Source organism: Cariama cristata, unplaced genomic scaffold, assembly GCF_000690535.1.
Source record: "Cariama cristata isolate BGI_N322 unplaced genomic scaffold, ASM69053v1 scaffold2608, whole genome shotgun sequence".
NCBI lineage: Eukaryota > Metazoa > Chordata > Aves > Cariamiformes > Cariamidae > Cariama > Cariama cristata.
Window position 1 is genome coordinate 50,488 of NW_009631463.1, and position 19,667 is coordinate 70,154.

At 37.6% G+C, this 19,667-nt stretch overlaps 1 protein-coding gene across 1 annotated transcript in view; it reads right to left on the reverse strand.

Moving 5' to 3' along the window:
- Positions 1 to 13,789, reverse strand: part of TMX4 (thioredoxin-related transmembrane protein 4) — a 15,239-nt gene extending 1,450 nt beyond the window's left edge. Inside the window, exons 1-7 of the mRNA XM_009705953.1 lie at positions 13,665 to 13,789; positions 12,351 to 12,466; positions 7,098 to 7,143; positions 5,862 to 5,990; positions 4,832 to 4,877; positions 2,478 to 2,579; positions 172 to 235 (exon numbers count right to left, since the gene is read on the reverse strand). Coding sequence (XP_009704255.1) covers positions 172 to 235; positions 2,478 to 2,579; positions 4,832 to 4,877; positions 5,862 to 5,990; positions 7,098 to 7,143; positions 12,351 to 12,466; positions 13,665 to 13,789 — 628 coding nt within the window. The remainder of the gene's footprint in view (positions 1 to 171; positions 236 to 2,477; positions 2,580 to 4,831; positions 4,878 to 5,861; positions 5,991 to 7,097; positions 7,144 to 12,350; positions 12,467 to 13,664) is intronic.
- Between the last annotated feature and the right edge of the window lie 5,878 nt (positions 13,790 to 19,667).

Here is a 19,667-nt window from a genome sequence, read left to right on the forward strand (position 1 = left end):
TGGATGCTTTGTCATTGATATTTTAGAGCTCAACATATCAATCTTTGTCAGTGTGACTAAAACAAATACCTGGATTACTGGCTCACATCTAAGTTCTTGACAGTGTATTGCCCTCCCTCCTACAAGTTCACATTCAAACCTACAGTATCTCACCCATGGAAGAGTTCTTACCAGATGTTTCAGCTCTGTATCTTGACTTGGATGGGCAAAGGCAGTCTGAAATCAAAACCAGTATCTGTGTAAAAGAAAAAAAAAAGAAAAAGGTATTCATTAGCCAATCATCCCAGCAGCCCCTGCATTATTATTTTCCTACTCGTCCTTTTTAGATACACAAACAGTAACATTTAGAAAATTATATTATCTTGCTTAGAGATAAGAGCTAAATAAAAACATAGAAAAAAGTACATTCTCAGTGCATACCAACCAATGTTCTCTGCTTTCTACTACTAAATTTTCTGCCTCCTACTTCCCTAAATTTATTCAGTATTGAAACTGCTTGCATCTTAAGAAGAGAGGCCCAGAACACAGTTGGGGATTTTTATTTCTTTAAAACTTATGAAACAATCTCGGTCAAGATTTTCTATATTTTGGGATGTTATTTCATTCCTACCCCTGGCTCTCCAATACACAATGTGTACTTCCACCTTCCGTGCTTGTTATTTAAAGCAGCCTAGTGCAAAACCCATACAATCAAAATGCAAGGAAGATATTTGTGTCTCATTCTCATATGTTAAGAATGCAAAGGAAAGAAAAAGAGACAGATGATACCATGTTAAAGAAATACATTTCAATCATTGAAAAGCTTTTTAGAAAAAGCCAAGAGATTAACTTCACCTTTTTTTTCAGCTTTTTCAGTTGTTTGGGGGGTTTTTTGTGATGGAAGAAGGAAAGCTTTTTTTAATCATCATATTTATTTGCTCCTAGTTACACTAACTTGATTTGCATTCATTTGGTGATGAAAATCTACCATCTAGAATAATGCAGCTGTTTAAATTGTATAACATAAGACATTTGCTCCTATATACCAATTCTGTACACACATGTATAAAAATGTGGTTTTGCCTAAATATACACTCACTGCTTTGAAGTCACTTCCCTGTACTACTGAAAATCATACTCATGCAGTTTTTCTTTATTTCACTAACACTAATATTTGGGCTGAAGGGCAAAGACCCAAGTGCCAGAAACAACCTTTACACTTCCTACATGGAATAGCGATTCAGCAGCTAGTTAAACCAGTTATCAGCATAACTGTGACTACTCTGAAAGAACTTCTATTCCTATCTGTATCTCCTTGTCCAGCTCAGTTTCTCATTTAATACTGATATTTGAGAGGTCACAGAGCCACATTATTCAAATATTCTGAGAGGAAACAATCCCAGCTCCACAGGTAAAGCAACTTTGAACTGTTTCCACTGATGAAACAACATAGGGCTCAGGATATGGTCCTTAACATTCACATCATAGCTAACAGGTTTGTTTAAATAACCTTCCTGATGTTTTGGAGATTGATATATGAACGCACCAGTTCTGGTAGTAACAAGAGAGGTCAGATTTTTCAATTACTAATGAGAACTCAATCCAAAAGATCACAGGGAAGAAAGAAGTGAAGTCAGATTTTATTAAAACCAAGCTGTAACCACAAAGCTATGCCCTGGAATAGAGTAAATCAATTAAACCCCCAAATCTTCAAAGCTTTTAAAAAAAATAATCCTTTCATTTTGAGTAACAGTGCAGCAGCATACTTACATTGCTAACTCCCATAAACACAATCCCACTCCAGCTAATAAAAATCTCTCCACAAAACCTATGTTTTTAGAAAACTGGAGTCTTTATACAATTCTGATCGCACACATTCAATCCTTAAGTACTAAAGTCTTAGATACAAAAGGCCAATACAAAAATCACTTGTTTAGTGGATGGACTAAACAAATCTAAATTGAAGTATGAATTTCATAAAAAGGTTAACTTATTTCAGTGAACCAGTCTTAACCTTTACCAGAAGTAGGTAACAACACTAGAGAGAGGATCTGCAGTACTGAATACTTAAGAATTTTAATAGAAGAGAATAGAATAGACTGTTTGAGTTGGAAGGGACCTACAACAATCATCTAGTCCAACTGCCTGGCCAATTCAGGGCTGACCAAGTTAAAGTATGTTATTAAGGGCATTGTCCAAATGCCTCTTAAACACTGACAGGGTTGGGGCATCAACCACCTCTCTAGGAAGCCTGTTGCAGGGTTTGATGACCCTCTTGGTAAAGAAATGCTTCCTAATGTCCAGTCTAAACCTTCCCTGGCACAGTTTTGAACCATTCCCACACATCCTATCACTGCACACCAGGGAGAAGAGATACATCATTAAAATAAGGTACTTCAGGATATCTTATTGGTGAAGTTTATTCTTTTTTTTTCACAAGTTAATGCAAAGCAAAAGTTCTAGGTAACTGAGAAAAAGACAATAATATGCTTTCTTACCAAACCCAGGAACAGGCCAATCAATAAGGTAGCTAAGATGAAGATTGCATAAGAAATCCAAACATGAATTCCAAGAGTGCCAGTGAGGTAGCTATGAATTTGCTGGAAATGAAAAGGAGATACTTAATAACTTCGTACCTAACACCACTTATGATTTATACTGCCGTCACCATTACATAAATTGATACCTAATTAAGACCTTCCATTTAACAGTATTTATACTAAAGTCTTCCTTCTCAAGCCCTAGTCATCCTCAAGTGTCATGATTCTTTCGATACCATTAAATCTTGTTTTTCTTTACTGAGTTGTTCACACTAAAAGGCTTTTTAAGCAAAGGCTGCACATTTCCTTCTTCCTAAGATACTCAGCATTAGAGATGCCGTATGTAATCTTACTGCAGATAAATGTATAAGGAAGCCTCAGAGCATACAGGAAAGTATCGCAACATTCTTGATCTTTACATTCTGTAAGAAGGTGGCAACTGTCGTAGACAGACTATTGGACTAAATGAACCCACAGCATGAACCTGTACATTTGTTCTTATGGCCCCTGTTGTAGAAAGGAGACCATACAATAAGCATCCCCGATAATGACAGTCACAGCACCAACAGAAGTCTATGAGGCTGATTATTTAAAAAAGGTAACTTAGAACTTAAATATTTCAGAATCAAAATAGCAACCAAGTCAGTTTAAAAGCAAGTGTCCTTTTATACCCACTTCACAAGCACACCACCAAGTGAAAAAAAGTAGCCTCATGTAGAGCTTTATCCCCATAATTACATCTAGGAAGCAGAGTGGTAGACACTTAAAAGTTGCATAAGAACAAAATATATACTTAAATTTGGGAATTCATTCATTAAGCCATTTAATACTTACTCAAGCTCTTTAGTTCTTAAAAGGAGCCACCGATTCTAAGCAGACACTGAATAAGTGATTTCACTTATAAATTTAAAGAGAATAACCCAAACACAACATTAAGATTTCTTTGAAATTGAAGTCTGTTATTCAAACCTACAAATTCAATTGACTGAACTAAGCATCACAGAGTCAGACAGTCTGGTAGGAAGTAAATTATGACATTAGATCTCTTCCAGGAGTATATCCATTAGAAAGTAAACCACAATCAACATTTACAAAAGTTTAAATATTGAAATTCCAGGGTCGTCTTTTTTTTTTTAAAGGTCAAAACAGCTTCCAACATTTATTAAAGCACATGCAAGGACAGCACAGCAAGAAGAGTGAGAAAATGTACAGCTGAAATAGTCATCGAAGTAGAAAGCAAATTAGAGACGATTTCTTCCCAGAGCATTTCATCTTTCAGGAAGGAAACTAGACAGCGACAACATCATTACACAGCAACCACAGAAGAGAAATGCCAGAAGGCTATAAAAAGTTAATACTATCCAGCAAAAGAAAGGATGGAAGATGGCTTGCACAGGAAATGTAAAAACTGAAAGTTTTGTTTGAATCTGGGTTAGTTAGATGCTTACTGGAAGTGATACAAATTCTGTTCAAACTCTCTACTACCTTTGCTTTTTGTAGCACGTGTTACAATATTAAGACCTTTTGCTACGATCAAATACAGTCTCTCAAGATCGGTTACACTTTTAAGATTTTAAGAAAGAGTATGTTTCCTGACCAAAACTGGAAAGGTCTGAAAACTCTCAGTATTTGCATGCTACAGGAAAATCTTTGAGAGCTCCCAAATGAAAGTGTCTTGAAGTATTTTTAAGTTGAAAGCATACTTCAGTGTACGCTAAGCATTTCTCCTTTACTTCTGATAATTACTATACTGTCCAAATTTGTTGTGTTCCTATCTGAATGGTGCTGACAGTTTGAAATCCAGATGCAGAAATTCTTACTAAAAAATAAAACCATTACCCCCTCTTCTCCTGTACACTAAATGCAAAAGAACTGCAGAAGAGTTTGATTTACAACTCTGAAAATGAACCTGGATATAATCATTAGGAATAGTATTAAGTGAGAGAACCTGGTAGATACTAAATGTATTCCTGATGTTTACAACCATTTTTGCAGCAGTTCTCAGAAAACTATTTTATCCTGTTACCACACTTCAACAGAACATTTTAACTATACCAAGATAGTAAGAACAGTAAGTATTTTCAGTATTGATGACAATCTTTACAATCAAACTGCCATTTTTGGCACAGTCTATTAGTGTTACAAAATCTATAGTGCAAAGAGACTATACACCCAACGTACAGTACACGTAAGCAAAATTTAACTCTCATAAAAGGATAATAAAAATATTCAGTTAGGTTTTGACTTCTAAACAGATTTTTATTCTAAGCATAAAAAGGGGGTATGGACAACAGGACCACATAGTTACTTACCCTGATCCATCCAGAGAGGTGAAATAGCCCTGCCATGCCATGCATCCTAGAAAACAAAGAAATGGAAGGAATAGGTTCTCAGACAGACAGAAGCTGAGATACATAGCAAACTGCACAGAAACCAGAAAAAGATTCTATAGACCTTCAATGCCATTCAGGCCCTAGTAATTGTCAGAAGGAGGCTACTGCAAATAAATACATTTTCTCTGTATGATGCTCATTTAAGCCAGTTCAATGCAAAGCATTGAAACAGTGACTTGAAAGATAACATTTGAACGTAATCGGAAAATAGCAGTTCCAGAGTTTAAGCCTGTGCAGCTGTAACTGCCTTTTCCCCAACTCACAGCAGCATGCAGCCCTGTAGCTCCTCTCCCCATTACTAAATATCCTACAGCTCCTCCTCATTCTCAGACAAAAAATAAGGACACTCACTGGGTCTCTGACATGAATTTACACATAATAGCTTTAGCCAGAATGAAATGCAGGCCATTCACATCTTTGGTTCATCCTTTATATCATGCAAGCATTCTACGCTATTTCAAAGCAAATCCAATGCTCTGAAAACAAATTCTGATAGACTATGTAAACACTACACTGTTTCCTATTCCAAAGGAGGAGACAAGACTTCCTTTTGCAAACAAATAAACAAGCAACCCTTAAAGTTAAAGGGTGCCTGCCCCAAGTAGCCAGCAGTCATGAAGTAATAATCTACATAAACACACATTTGATTGCGGTACTCAGCAGCTATCGAAACTGACACTTCCATAATGCTCAGTGGCTGTAGGTTTTTTCTTTTTGTATTTTCAAAGATGACACAAACAAGCCTTAGCAGGCACGAACAAAAGCAAATGCAGAAAATAGACTGCTTTTAAAGGTGAGAAACTGGAAAGCAGGCCATCAATAAATACAGATTGCTCCTGCAAAGTTTACATGTCTAGGGCAAAAAGGTCTTTTTAAGCTGTCAACATAGCACCCTTAATGAATAATGAGCTATAAAACATGTTTCTTGTTAATAAAATCAAAGTGTTACATTATAGAAGATGGAGACTTCCATCCTGCTACAGGTTCCACAGCTTCCCATTTTCTCTCTAAAACATAACCTTGAAGATCTTCCAACGTCCGTGACCCTCGGTATCTGCGAAATACTCCATCGTTTGCACTGAAAAACCAGAAGTATGCATTAACACAGATACCCCTTAAGCTGTATCTATAGTAAAAAAACTCCAATCATAAAGCCCATATACACTATAGATTTGACTTGCTCAGAAATTTGCATACCTAAGCATTTTCAATATGTTTTGAAACTGTAATCCATGATGGAAGGTCTCAGTTTTAAAACAGCATGAGCTTTCGCCATCTATTAAAATTGCTATTTTTCTGAAATATTCACTTGCACTACAGCAGATATAAAGCACATGTGGTTAACAACCAAACCATTTTTTAGACACAACTCAGAATTAAAAGTGTGCATATATACGTGTGCGTGTATACATATATATATGCACGACTCACAATACCATGACTTAACAAAGGGTTCAGTATTTAAAGGATGACATCTTATTGGAGAAGAGATACAGCAAACATCTTTTCTGATCTGTTTTTAACAGTATTGATAATAGGGAAGCTTAGTAAAGTCAAACTAAAGAAAAGCCTCAGATGAGGACTTTATCATACAATCAAAGCTCCAACAATAACCTGAACTGAAATCAAAAGTTGGTATTCCTTCATTTTCCCTTATGTTTCAGAGTTACAGTTTAAAACAAGTGACAAGTAGGAGTCAACAGCTATATATTGGTACTGAGTCAATAGATGAAGAATTCTAAGCAGTAACAGAAGCCGCACAATAAACAGTGGAAAATTTCTGCACTGTTTTACATGCGACCTATGCAGTCAATTATTCAAATGAGAAATTTTAGTGACACTTCTATAAGGACAAGTGTGTCTGCTCACATATGGTCAGGTTTCTAGAAGGTAATACTGCAAACTTGCACCAGTTTTTACAAGTGCTATTAAATATTGTTTCCAGACTGAAAAAGCATCGCTTTTATCTAGGTACAAAACTGTTTGTAGGAGAACCTTCCACCCTAAGTTAAAAATACATACCTTATGTTTATTAAGTGCACTGAGTTCCTGAGAAATGTTTTAGAGATTGACAAAAGTGAAATAAGCCAGTTGTTCATTACGTCTTCCATGCCACTGTTCAAACAGCACAGGAAAAAAGAATACGTACTGAAACAGACAACTGTTTCTAGTATGACACACTTACTGGTAAATTGTAGGAAGTGTTGTGACAAAGAATCGGCCACTCAAACCTAGAAAGGGAAGAAAAAACCACAACAAATGGTTAAGTAAAACTGAAATTTCTCAGCATTCTGACTTGCCTATAAATACCTACAGATCTGTATTTGTAGACTAGAAAGCAGCAGACTGCATAGCTTTTACCACTGTTTTGTAAATACAGGTAAACAGTTTGTCTTCAGAAATGCTGCAAACAGTAACAGATACTAAATACTGTTGACAGATTAAGGAAAAATGCTGATCTTGAAGAATGTTTACTGCAAGGTAATCTTTCTACATGGATTTCTTTAATCAATATTTGCACATAGCTGAAGTTTTTGACCAGACCAGCAGTGTACCCCTCCAACCAAGAGAAGGAAGAGCCACACAAACGCACCCATATTCCAGGATGCTGTGTGCCTGTGTCTGTGCATAGTCTTACCCAGATGATCTTTGTTTCATCTGGAAAGTTGGGCCACTACAACGACAGCAATGACAACAATGACTTACAAATTCTAGTCCCTGGTTTTAATTCATCCTCTAGCTGATTTTAAATGATTTAGAGCCGCACACTTCAGATCCCAGGTACTTCAAGTCATCAAATAAATTACTCTTCATATTTGCTTGTTTGCTTCTTCCAAATAATCCACATAAACTGCACAACCAGACTGTTCTTAGATCCTATAGGAAAGCTCAATCTCTCTCAAACATGACTGTAGCAAGACAATATTTTGGATGTTTCTAGGTTCTTATCGTTCCTTTCCATACATCATTCCTCTCCAGGTAAACACAAATGGTATGCCAACAGATTGATAATAAAGCTTGGGATGACTCAGCATTCTGTTTCGTAAAATATTGCAAATTTAAGCCATAAGAATCAGTTTTTACACCATCTAGAAAGGTAGGTCATGTCAGCATTTTGAACATCAGACATGAGAGCAGAAAGGACAAGGAAAGGTTGAAGTAGGGCTTCAAGAGGCTGACTGGAACTGATCGGAACTGATCCCCACACCAAAAGCAGGTGTTTCACTGACTGGCAAATACATAATAATCTTTTTACAAGTATCACACGAGACAGTGACAACATAATGCAACTCATAGGACAGAGAAATTACCCAAATCATCAAAAAAAGCAGCTTGTGGGGCAGAAGGTGTTTAAGTTCTCTGGCCTTGCACTCAGTACTGCTACAGAGTAATAGGTGCAAGTGCTTCCAGCTTCACTGCTGCGTTAGGTACACCAGTGAAGATGTCCCAGTGTATGGCTTCATTGCAAGAGCCAGTTGTAAAGTAAAAAGTCCCCAAACATCTCATAAGTAAGCTGTTTGTATGACTCAACTCGCTAAGCTGTCAGGTGAAGACATCACTCTCTCCCCTCTGCTTCCAAATCTGAGGAAAGTCAGGGCTACTTGACGCTACCCACCTCCTGACAGCTACAAAACCTGCAAGTGAGAGGAAGAACTCGCCTTAGTGCTTAACAGTATCATTTACTATTCAGCACATCCAACTTACAGACTGCAAAAATGAAAAATGTGCTATTAATGCAGTCTATTTTGGGAAAAAGAATACAGTAGACTGCAGAGATCATCAACCCCTAGATACACAGTCTGACTCCATCAGTAAGGGCTAAATTCCACTAGCCAGCAATTGTCATTCATATAAAGTACCAACGTAAAGAGTACAAATCAGTTATTTAACTTTTCCTTTTATAATGCTCTATGAAAATCTTTTGGGAAACTAAGTCCTTATTTGGCTTTCAATAAAGCAAACATCTTCTGGCACCAGGAAGTTAGCCATGGAAAAGTATTGCAGCGAGAGAGTTTCTGCCTTTAGAGACAAAGATGAGCCATACTGAACTAAGCCAGGTATTTTTAAAAGTTTCAGTAGTAATGGTTTTCCAAGTGTGAATTCGCCTATTGAATAGGCAAAAAAGGATTGTGGGGTTTTTTGTTGTTTGGGGTTTTTTTTAAAGGTGTTTAAATCAAACCAAGTGCAAGCATCTTTAAAGTTCCAAAAAGGAAGTCTTCATTTCAACTTTTCAGCTTTCTGTCTTTATTGCTATGAGAGGCAGGGTGGTAGAAAACTTTATAATAAACAGCTAAAAGCTGTGCCAGCACAAGTAGATATCAAGTAAACAAAAACACAAGTGTAACAGTAGTATTAATCAAGCAGAAAGCACAGCTGCACAGGAAAAACTAGGTGGGGAGTCATAAAGAACAAAATAAGCTTAAGAGCAGAGAAAGTCATGGGAACACTGAAAAACTCTAAAGTTCTTACAAATGCTAGTCAGGAAAACAGAAAACAAAATACCTAGCTTAAATCTTTCTTACCAGTAGCCTATCCTAGAACAAATGCCAACAATCTCAGCATGAACAATAAAATCTATAAATTATAAAATATAAAATCTGTTGCCAAAATGCATCTAAGCATCCCCAAAACTTTAATTGAAGGCTTGTTGCTTATCTAGGGTACCTCCTTAGATCAGTAAAACCAGATGTGAGCCAGCTACAAAAAGCTAAGAACAAACAGTAAATTGTTTTGGTGCGTGTTTAATACAAACTTGCCCTGGCTAGTAGTTTAACTTGAAACACAGTTAAACATCTGTCTTTGCAAATCAAAAACTGACATACATCCATTATGAAGTCAACAGCTAATCAAGAATAGGAAAAAAACCTTCAGTATTTGCACACACACATCCCCTAAAATGCACAGAGAATACAGATGCCATTTAAAAATACAGCTGCCTTCATCAAACAACTACTCAAAGAAGATTACAGAAGATCCAAGAAGTCTTATTTTAAATCACAGGTAAACGTTACGATTGGGAGCTTAAGAAAGGCACCACAAATATACAGAACTTTGAAATCCAGAAGCATCTCCACTACTTGCTCTTGAAATACTGAATGTCTCAATAGACAAGACGAGGAAAGACTAAGCACTTTAAGACTAGTGCATCAAGTGACTGAAACATGCTGTAAATCCATTAAGGCCATGGTGGATTTATTCTTTGGGCATCTGCTGTAACTAAGCATCACGAACGGCTCCTTTCTCCTGCAGATTTTGGAAGTGCAATTTTACGCAACGCTGCACTCATCCAGTGGTTTTCCCCTAATTTAATGCATTTTGACTATTTTCACTTTCATGAAGGCATTGTATAACTAAAGCTAATTCAGGTACCATTGTGCAAGCAAGAAAAGGAGGTAGAGCACTTAAGCACACCAACCAAAAGGCTGGAGCATAAACCTATAGTAAAAAAACCTCAATAACTTTGGAAAGCTTCCAAAGGAATGCATATCCCTTCAAAATTACATCAGCACCAGAGGTCAAATATGTAGTAATTCTTTGTTTTCCAGTTTGAGTATTCATTAGTTTTGGAAGTGGCTACAGTTTTCATGCTTTGTGCTGAACTGTATATTGTAGGTATATTATGTATGCTTTGGTACAAATTCATCACTTTGGGTCCGTTCTTTGACTAGCAGAAGTCAAACACCCTCAGAGGTCAAGACTCTCAGCAACACTAGAAATTCAAATATTTAAGGAACTTCTGGTTAGAAGTCACATCTAAGGTCTTAAGAATCTGGCATCACTCAGCAGTCAGAAAAATTTAGACCAAAAGAAAGTATCAAGTACCTGACCCCTTCAGGTCCCAAACTGCCATTCAAGTTTTTTTACCAGGAAGAAACATTCCTCCAAGATCTCAAGTATTTTATTTTAACAGCCTCACTTCTGAAAGTGCATTTTTGAGTAATAGTCATATCCAAATGCCACAATCAAAATTGAAATCCTTTTATTCAAACACTGCATAAGCAAAAGAATCCCTGTCTAATCAGGACAAAACAACAGGATAGGATCATAACAGATCCCCATTTGCAGCCTTAACTCCAGAGTTACCATTACTTTGTCAATGTGAAGAAGCTGGCTTTAAGTTTACATCTATGAAAAAAAAAGTAAGATTCAGAATCATCTGTTTAATAAACTGTTAATGACTAGTATATATAAAGGAGAGCCCCACATCAGCAGCTTTTTGGCATAAGATTTTTGGTATACTCCTAAACTTTTAACAAAACATTAACCTACACAAGGTCTAGAACAGCTGGCATTTTTCTTGTGAACTTAAAACTCTAGTCTCAGATACAGCAATTTAAGTAATTTCCCTGCTGTTAATTTGATAAAACTAACTTGTTCGGCACGTTTTTAACTAATAATATGGACATCTTTTCCACACACTTCATAAGGCAAAAAATAAAGAAAAAAAAAATCAGTAATTTTTAGCCTTTTTATTAGCATGTTTTTAACTAATAATGTGGACATCTTTTCCACACACTTTATAAGGCAAAAAATAAAAAATCAGTAATTTTTAGCCTTTTTATTCTAGTAACATCTCTAACTCGTCAGTCTTTTGATACTGCTGATAAAAAAAATCTTTTATCCTCTCAAAGCCAAAACAAGCATGAAGCATTCCCAAGAGATGCAGAGGTTTAAACAATATTGGTACTAACATCTCTGCCTAACTCTTGTCAGTCTTTTGATACTGCTGATAAAAAAATCTTTTATCCTCTCAAAGCCAAAACAAGCATGAAGCATTCCCAAGAGATGCAGAGGTTTAAACAATATTGGTACTGCTTACTCAAACACATTCAAAACTTTGAAGGGAGTCGCTAAAAGAATAAATAAGACTGCATTTACGCTTCTGCGGATAGTTAGGCAACCCTTTCTGTAAACACATTTGCATATGTGCATTACCAACAGAAAACAACAGTAACGTCTGTACTTTCAAGCACTACTACAATGAAACAAGACAATAAACCAGCACCATCACGGAAACAGCTAAGAACGTACTAAAGGAGGCTCACACTGTGGTAATGCTACCACACCCTGAAACTCTCAGGAACTGGAGGCTACAGAACTGCATTCTTCTGCAGACACTTTGGAGGAGAGGAATGAGACAGGCAACAGCTTTCAGTGAAGTAGATTAAAATAGAGAATAAGCCTCTTTTAATACAGTATTAAGCCAGATCACTCCCCCAATTGTTTAATCCTTCAAACTGAGTTTATAAACTTAGGCTCACAGATATGAACTACGTGGAGAAACAAAATGTGGATAACATTATTTTGATTTAGAAACCTCTTTTCTGACTTGGCTGGTATCCCAGGTACTCCAGTAAAATAAAGCACACTCCCAGATACTAAGTAGTACTTATATTGAATAATTCCTTCTATTAAAACAGTCTATTTCATACTGTACCTGGTTCTTGAGTGACATCCACCTTTCCTACAGTGATATCTAGATGTTCGCTTTCCTTTGCAAAACTCTCCCACGTCAATTCAATCTGTTGACAAGCTGGACACCACGGAGCATAGCTAAAGGGGGAAGACTGGTTAAATATTTTAATATTCTTACACTTATAGACATTCAAAGTGATTTACCATACAGAGAAAATACAAACACATCAATCACAAAGGAAAAAAAAAAAACACTACAGGTTTTCTTAATCAAGTCTACTAAACAAGACAAGTAGGTTTTTTTCTCAATCCCTACGGCCCTCCTTATGTTATTAAAACAAAACCAAATCTCTACAGATTTGAAAAATTCATACCCAAACCCCTCACCACTTGTGATTTATTCTATTTACATATGGCAGCTATCCAAATTATCGAAGCCAGGCTATCCTATGAAGCAATATTCTTCAACATAACATTTTGTATTGATTTCCCTCACCTCAGAAGTTCTAGAAATTACATTTGCCTTAGCCCACTACTCAATACATCAAAGCATGCCCTTTCTGATAGCACTCTTCAGAGATTTAAAAAGAGCACACGTCAAATTCCTACTGCTCATACTGATTGCCTTTCTCAAGACTTGTTTCTTCCCCAGGATTAATCTCAGCAAAACAAGAAAGCATGTTTCAAGAGCTGAGCTTCCTATACTACCAATTGGAATAACCAAACCAAGTTTGCAGCTGTTATTGATAATATCAACATGGAGATCGAACAGCTAATATGAAAGGATAATATCAGATAACACTTAAATGATCATAAAACCCCATTTGCCATCTTTATGTGTTTTACCCTAACTTGGTTGACAAAGTCTGTGTCAAACTTGTGCAGCTTGCAATGGTCTGTCATATATGCAATTAAGGTAACGCAGAAGAGCTAGGTATAGTGTGTAACTGAGCCATGGCAATTGCTCATACACAGACCCATCTTATTACAAAGAGACCTTTACATGGTTTAACCTAATTTATTGGTGGAAGGTGAGGGGGTGGAGAAACAAATGTACATATACAGGTTTCTGATAGCAAGAGTAGTGAGTCTACAGACACACTACTTCTCACAGTACTCCATATATGCTACCATGCTCCTCATCCATTGTTAAAAATAGAAACACAATTTCTTCATGGGCAGAGTCCGATATCCTCAACAGCCCACATACCCACGACACTCTAGGAACTACACTAAGGAACTCCCTTACTCCTTCAGTTTGTCTGCCAGTCCTACTATCTGACCTAAAGAGTGGCACTTCCTAGTCTCTGGCTGTCTTTTGAGTAGGAATGCTTACTTTCTTACGGGCTGTGGACAGAGATCTCCCCAGCCACCCACAGATGTTTCATGTAAATAAGACTGAACCTGAAACGGGTAATTTCTACTGAAGAGGTAGAATCCAATTTCCTCTGGGTCCTTCATGGTACTTTTGAAACCTAAATAACTGTACTAGAAATTTATGATTCTAAGTATGAAAGTCAATACTTTGATTTTTTTGAATCAACATCATTCTGTGCGAGAGCATCTGAAAAAAAGTACATAAATCTTATCCTGCCAAGAAACAGCCCCTCAGTATCTTTTAAAAAGATGCTGGAAACAAGTCTCACACACAGTGCTGTTTTCCATTGTGCTGCTGGCCTACAGAGGGCTCTTAATAGTTTGACAGATACTGTACTTTACAAACAGTATTATTTTATTACTGTAGCTTGACTGATAAGTAAGAAACTCCATACATCCATCAGATAATGCTGCTGATGTTGCTCCAAAATTAAAGACAGAAGTTGGAAATGTTTTCTAAATCCAGCTTCTCTAGATGTGTCAAATTCACGCCATGAGATTTTTCAAGATTAATACACCCTTTAGCCTGTTTAAGGTACTACCTGATCTTGAAACAGAAATTTGGGCCCTATCAAAATTTTTGTTTACCTTTGACATTCACAAGCATTTCTTCTTAATGAAATTATGTGGAATATTCAATACACATGGCTAATATTCATATGATTGTAAATATTTTCTTTATATCAAAGCAGCATTAAAATCCAATCGTATCACAGTTTGGTAGTGACAGAACGTAACAATGAACTTCACAAAAAAGCCTTCGTTGTTGGCTTCCTAGTTTTTATTACCAATATTGGATGTGGGATGGCAATAGTCACATACAATGCCACAAGATCCAGCCATTCTAGCTGAACATTGGCACAGACAATCAGGATTAAAATATTTCCTTTACATTCCTGATATTACATGTCCAAGTTTTGCCAGCCAGGAAATACCTTGTACCCACATATACAAGACAGAACTTGCAATAGAAATCAGATTTTTGCAAGAGTTATCAATGCTGTTTACTTCAACATCCTCGCTTTTCTGAAGCTTTAATATCTGCATTTGTTATGCAGCATTTGAAGCACTAAGCAATTCAGGAGCACCTCCTGGAGTTAACAAAAACATTCCATTGCCAAAGCTTTATTGTGTCTCCCTCTCAGTCTTAAAATACCTTCCCTTATACTTTCTCTTTTGGTAAGACACAGAAGAGCAAAATACTTCACACTTAGGTCACCTTTATCAAAAGTTTCAAAAACACTTTTTGCACCCTGAAGAACTGAAGCTTAAGGAGGTACTTTATTTCAATGTCGGCTTCTAACTGATCCTTTATAACTGTGGCTGATTCGTATTTCTACAGGGGTCATGGGACAACTACCAGTCTTATATTCTCCAGACAGAAATCTGTAGGAACAGTACAGCAGATCCATGTGCGTGCTGTGAAACCGGTCTTCATTACTTTCCATCAAGAAACAAGATGCAAGGCCAAGTCACTTACAAAAGCAGATGTAACCAAATTTCTTCTCCCATACTCCACAAAAGTTAAGTAAGTTTTTTTACAAATTGCCGAAGCCCTAGCTACCTCAAAGAGCCAACAAAGGACGTTTCTTCCCTGGATTCTCCTGCCAAGCTTCACTCATGTCTTAAAATCACAGATGGGCCTGCTGACATGACCATACACCAAGGCACTGTTCTGGGGAATTTGTTTCAGGGTGCAAGCTCAACCTTATGAATTCCCATTCTGCTGTATCTACTTCAGTAACTCGACATGCATCTCTCTTCCAATAATACCTGAACAACGGGGAAAAGTAACTGCACACCGCTATGGTGTGATGCACTACAAGCCAAACAAATTGATAACATTTCAAGTGCTACTTTCTTTCCGAAGTAACTGCACACCACTGTGGTGTGATGCACTACAAGCCAAACAAACTGATAACATTTCAAGTGCTACTTTCTTTCCACTTGTTCTACAGCTCAGTAATGAAATGCATTTTAAACTTCCAAGCACAAGATGAGAAGCAAAGCAGGGTATATCATATTCAGCTCTCTAGTTTCAAAACCCAGAAAAGGGTGAGGGTACCATTTGCAGTTAAAAAAAAAGCCCAACCACCTTCCATTCACAAGCATTTTTTTTTTAAAGATGGATAAATTCTTTTAAAATAGAAAGCCAATCAATCACTGAAAAACAATGTGAAATCTTCTAGAACTTCAGCAGATTAAGTTCCACCATTCTACGTGGTTTTGTCCCCTTCTATAATAGCAAAGCATCTGCTACCAAGGATATTTCAGTTTCACATTTAATCAGTTTCTGTTCAGCCAATGCACGGCACAGGAGTCAGCCGCATGTTCGGTTATTACATAAGAGTCCGTAGATAATTTGGTCACTTCCTCTGAAGTCAGGCAGGAGGGCTGCAGAAGCTTCAGAACCAAACCAGAGTTTTGGTAACTTGATTGTCATCCTCCCCCCTGCTTTTTAGGTGTTTTTTCCAGAGTTTTGGTTTGGTTTTGGTTTTGTTTAGTTGCATTTTTTTTTTAAGAATAGGACAGAGAAAAGTCTGGATCCTAACAAATCAAGAAGTAAGAGACTACACTCTCATAAGTGACAGAAAATTCCCAACCTTATTGAACTCTCAGTCTTAAGTTACAATAATTGTCAAATAATTTATGGAATTCTTCAGGAGTTTATTTACACAAAGTGTTCCAAGCCAACTGTTTAAAAGCATTAAACCATGTAAATATCAAAACATTCAGCTAGATTTTTAACACACTCCCTTGAAACTACAGACAAAAGTGCTAGTGGGAGGACTGAATCCTTGTGATAATCTGGCCTACTAGATAGCAGGACAACGTTTAACGACAAATAACAATGAGAAAATAAAGTATGCGTCTATATTATAGGTACGATAAGCTATCCTTGAAAACATGACTCTTACACTATTTTTCTGACTTTCACCTGGCTAGAATTAAAATAGAAAATTAAGACATTCTTTTTCGTGTACTCACAGCATTAAGACTGTGCTGAAACAAACGAGAACCAAAACATTAAACAACCTGTGTGGGAACTAAACTAGAGATTTTCCCGGTAGGCAAGTACCTAAAGTACTGCAGGAGCAACAGGAACATATTAAATAGTTTCTTTTGTAACCAGAGGCATGAAGACAAGTTTATTGTTGAGCGGTTTTTTGTTTGTTTATTTTAATCTACTTCAAGAAGAAGAGGATGTTAAATTAAGATCAATCAAGCTTAGAACAAGCTACTTTTAAATAAACAGATCAGAAATTAGTTTTCTGTATTCCTAGCAGACATAATATTAAAAATAAAGACAAAACCAAAACTCCTAATACTAACGAATCATTCTCGCAGGTACAGACTAGAAATTAAGTCACTAAGGAAACTTTTTAAAACAGTTCATTCCAGCATCATACTCATAGCACTTCAGCAAGGATCTGCGTGCTGTGACAGTAACAGTAAGCAAAAACTGTTGCAATGTTTTTCAGAGACAGTTATCCAGAACATTTTTATCTATTAAATGCAGAAGTGCTTCCCATGCCCACAATTTTGCCAGCTATGAATAAACAAATATTTATAAAAAGTCAGTCAAGTACACACACTTCAGCTAGGAGGGATGAAGGAAGAAAAAAAATCCTATTTCCACTACAAATCCCCCACGCAAGTAACTTCTGACTTAAGTTTCTCTATTCATGCACCTGAGAACAACAAAAAAGTGGTAGCACACAGTAACTCATGTAAGACACTACTTTCACAAATAGAAAACCTGACATTAAACAGAAGTAGTCGTACCCATTCTTACCAGGGCAGAAGGCTTCAAGCTAGTAAACTACAGCAGGTGACCAAAATAAATATTTTTTTTCATAAAGATCCTATAACAACATTTGCTCTTAAAAAAATAAAAATAAGTACTGCTTGGAAAACAGAGGTCTTAAAAACAAACAGGAGGTTCTTCCAGCAAATGAGGTTTTGATGAATGATATTGCAGTCTGGCCAACAGACCTACCACACAGAATGGAAGGAATCAATGAACTGACATGCAGGACTCCTGTCCAGATCACCAGTTCTAAACCAGATAAAAACTAGTAGAAGCCAAAATTCATCAGCATGAAAACAGCTGCAAGAATCATAAGAAATCGATACTAGATCTCAAAGTCCTGTTTATACACGACTGGGAATCTCAAACTCTCACTAATTCAAGAACAGCAGCGTTGAGTTAGCATCCCCAATAAAGACAAAGGTTCCTTCTCAGTTAGGAGAAAAGCAGGGAGCACTAGCAACGTGCCACAGAATGTAGCATGGAGAACCGAGGATCCTTCACACATCAAACACTGCACATAAGACAAAAGTAAGTCTGATTTAAGCAATGCAGCAACATGTACCATATTCAGCTAGCACTAAAGCTAACTTTGCCACCATTGCGATTGTCAGCTACCTGTTACTCCAAACCAGAGTGCAACGTTTCAAGTGGAGTAGACTCACAAAGGATTTTAACTGTTTGCTATCGCAGCCACTTCTGATTTCTGTCAGTTGCTCTCTTCTTTCTCCCTCAGGGGCATGCACCATAATTATTTAAATATTTTCTCTTAGAAATAAAAATTTGAGTCACCATAAATAACCTTTTTCCCTCCTTAAGATTCACCAGCTCGTGTACGAAGCAGTAACTTTCACACAATAGCTTCCACATAAGACGAGCATGTCAGAAGTTGAAAATTTTCAATTTAAAAAAGAAATTTATTTTCTCCCACTCCAAGATCATCTCTTCCCCCACCTTTTAGAACACAATAAATGAAAAGGGAAAAAAAGAGACTCAAAATCAAACCCAAATCCTTAGCCACAACAGTGGGCATCTGTGGGTCTCTCAATCAGCTATTTCAGGATTGTCCCCATCTAGTCACTGATTATCGCCAGGTGTCCAGTAGGATCCCAAGCAGTAAAGCCCTAGGGGAAGTGATAGCCCCTCCCCCTAATAATAGACTGCAGATAACTCAAATTCAATACCAAAACAAAATTTAAAGCAGCTAGGGCAGTATTTATGAGGGAGCATGAGCTCGGATGTTGATGGGCAACCTAGTCTGTTTCACAGGCTACTCAGTCTGTTTCAAACTCAAGCACTTCCAAAGAGGGCTAGCACACATGCCACAATAAAATCCTATTTCACAGCTGCACAGCACACAGCCTACTTAAACTACTTTTTAACTGCTGTCTTAAAAAAACCCTCAAGTTCCTTTTCTCCCTTCTAAACACAAGCAGGGGAGCTAGGCTCTGAGAACAAAATGTCATGTGCCTTTCAAGAACAGTATCATGTCACAAGTGAAGCCATGACACCACTACAGTTAGTTAGAAGCACTTAAAACTCCAGCCAGCGATAGGCAAATCTCTTTAGTTGTCACCAGGATAAAGCAACAGCAGCACTGAAAATCTAATGAAATCTGATGCATCTCCCTTGAACAAGAAGAACTCTGGAGCAAGGCAGCTGGAAGTGAGGGCGTACGGGGACATTATGTAACGCTTACCACTTTGGAAACCTACTCTTGCTAAATATTACCTATCAAAGTCAGCTTTCCCAGCTTGCACCGAATCCAGTGAAAGTCCCAAACGGGTAAGCAGCGCAAGGTGCGGTGCCCGACACTGTTCCCTAGCAGGTAGCTGTCTGGAGCAGGACCGCTGAACGGCTCACTGAAACGTGCCCGGTTTAACCTTGGGGCACTCGGGGCGCTCCGTGCCTGCACAGGACGAGAACCTGAAGGAAAGCTACTTTTATCAGATCATCTCAAATAAGCTGAGCGTGTGCCTGCAGGCTCAGGGCCGACAACGCTCGGTGGGAGAGGGGATCATAAGCATGAGGTGTCCCTGCGTGGACGCCGCCCGGCTGCTTCCCCCCTTGTCCCCCCTCTCCCCAGGCCACCCATTGCAGGGGCGGGGAAGGTGCGCGGCGGTGCGGGTGGGAAGGCCGGGAAGGCCGGGA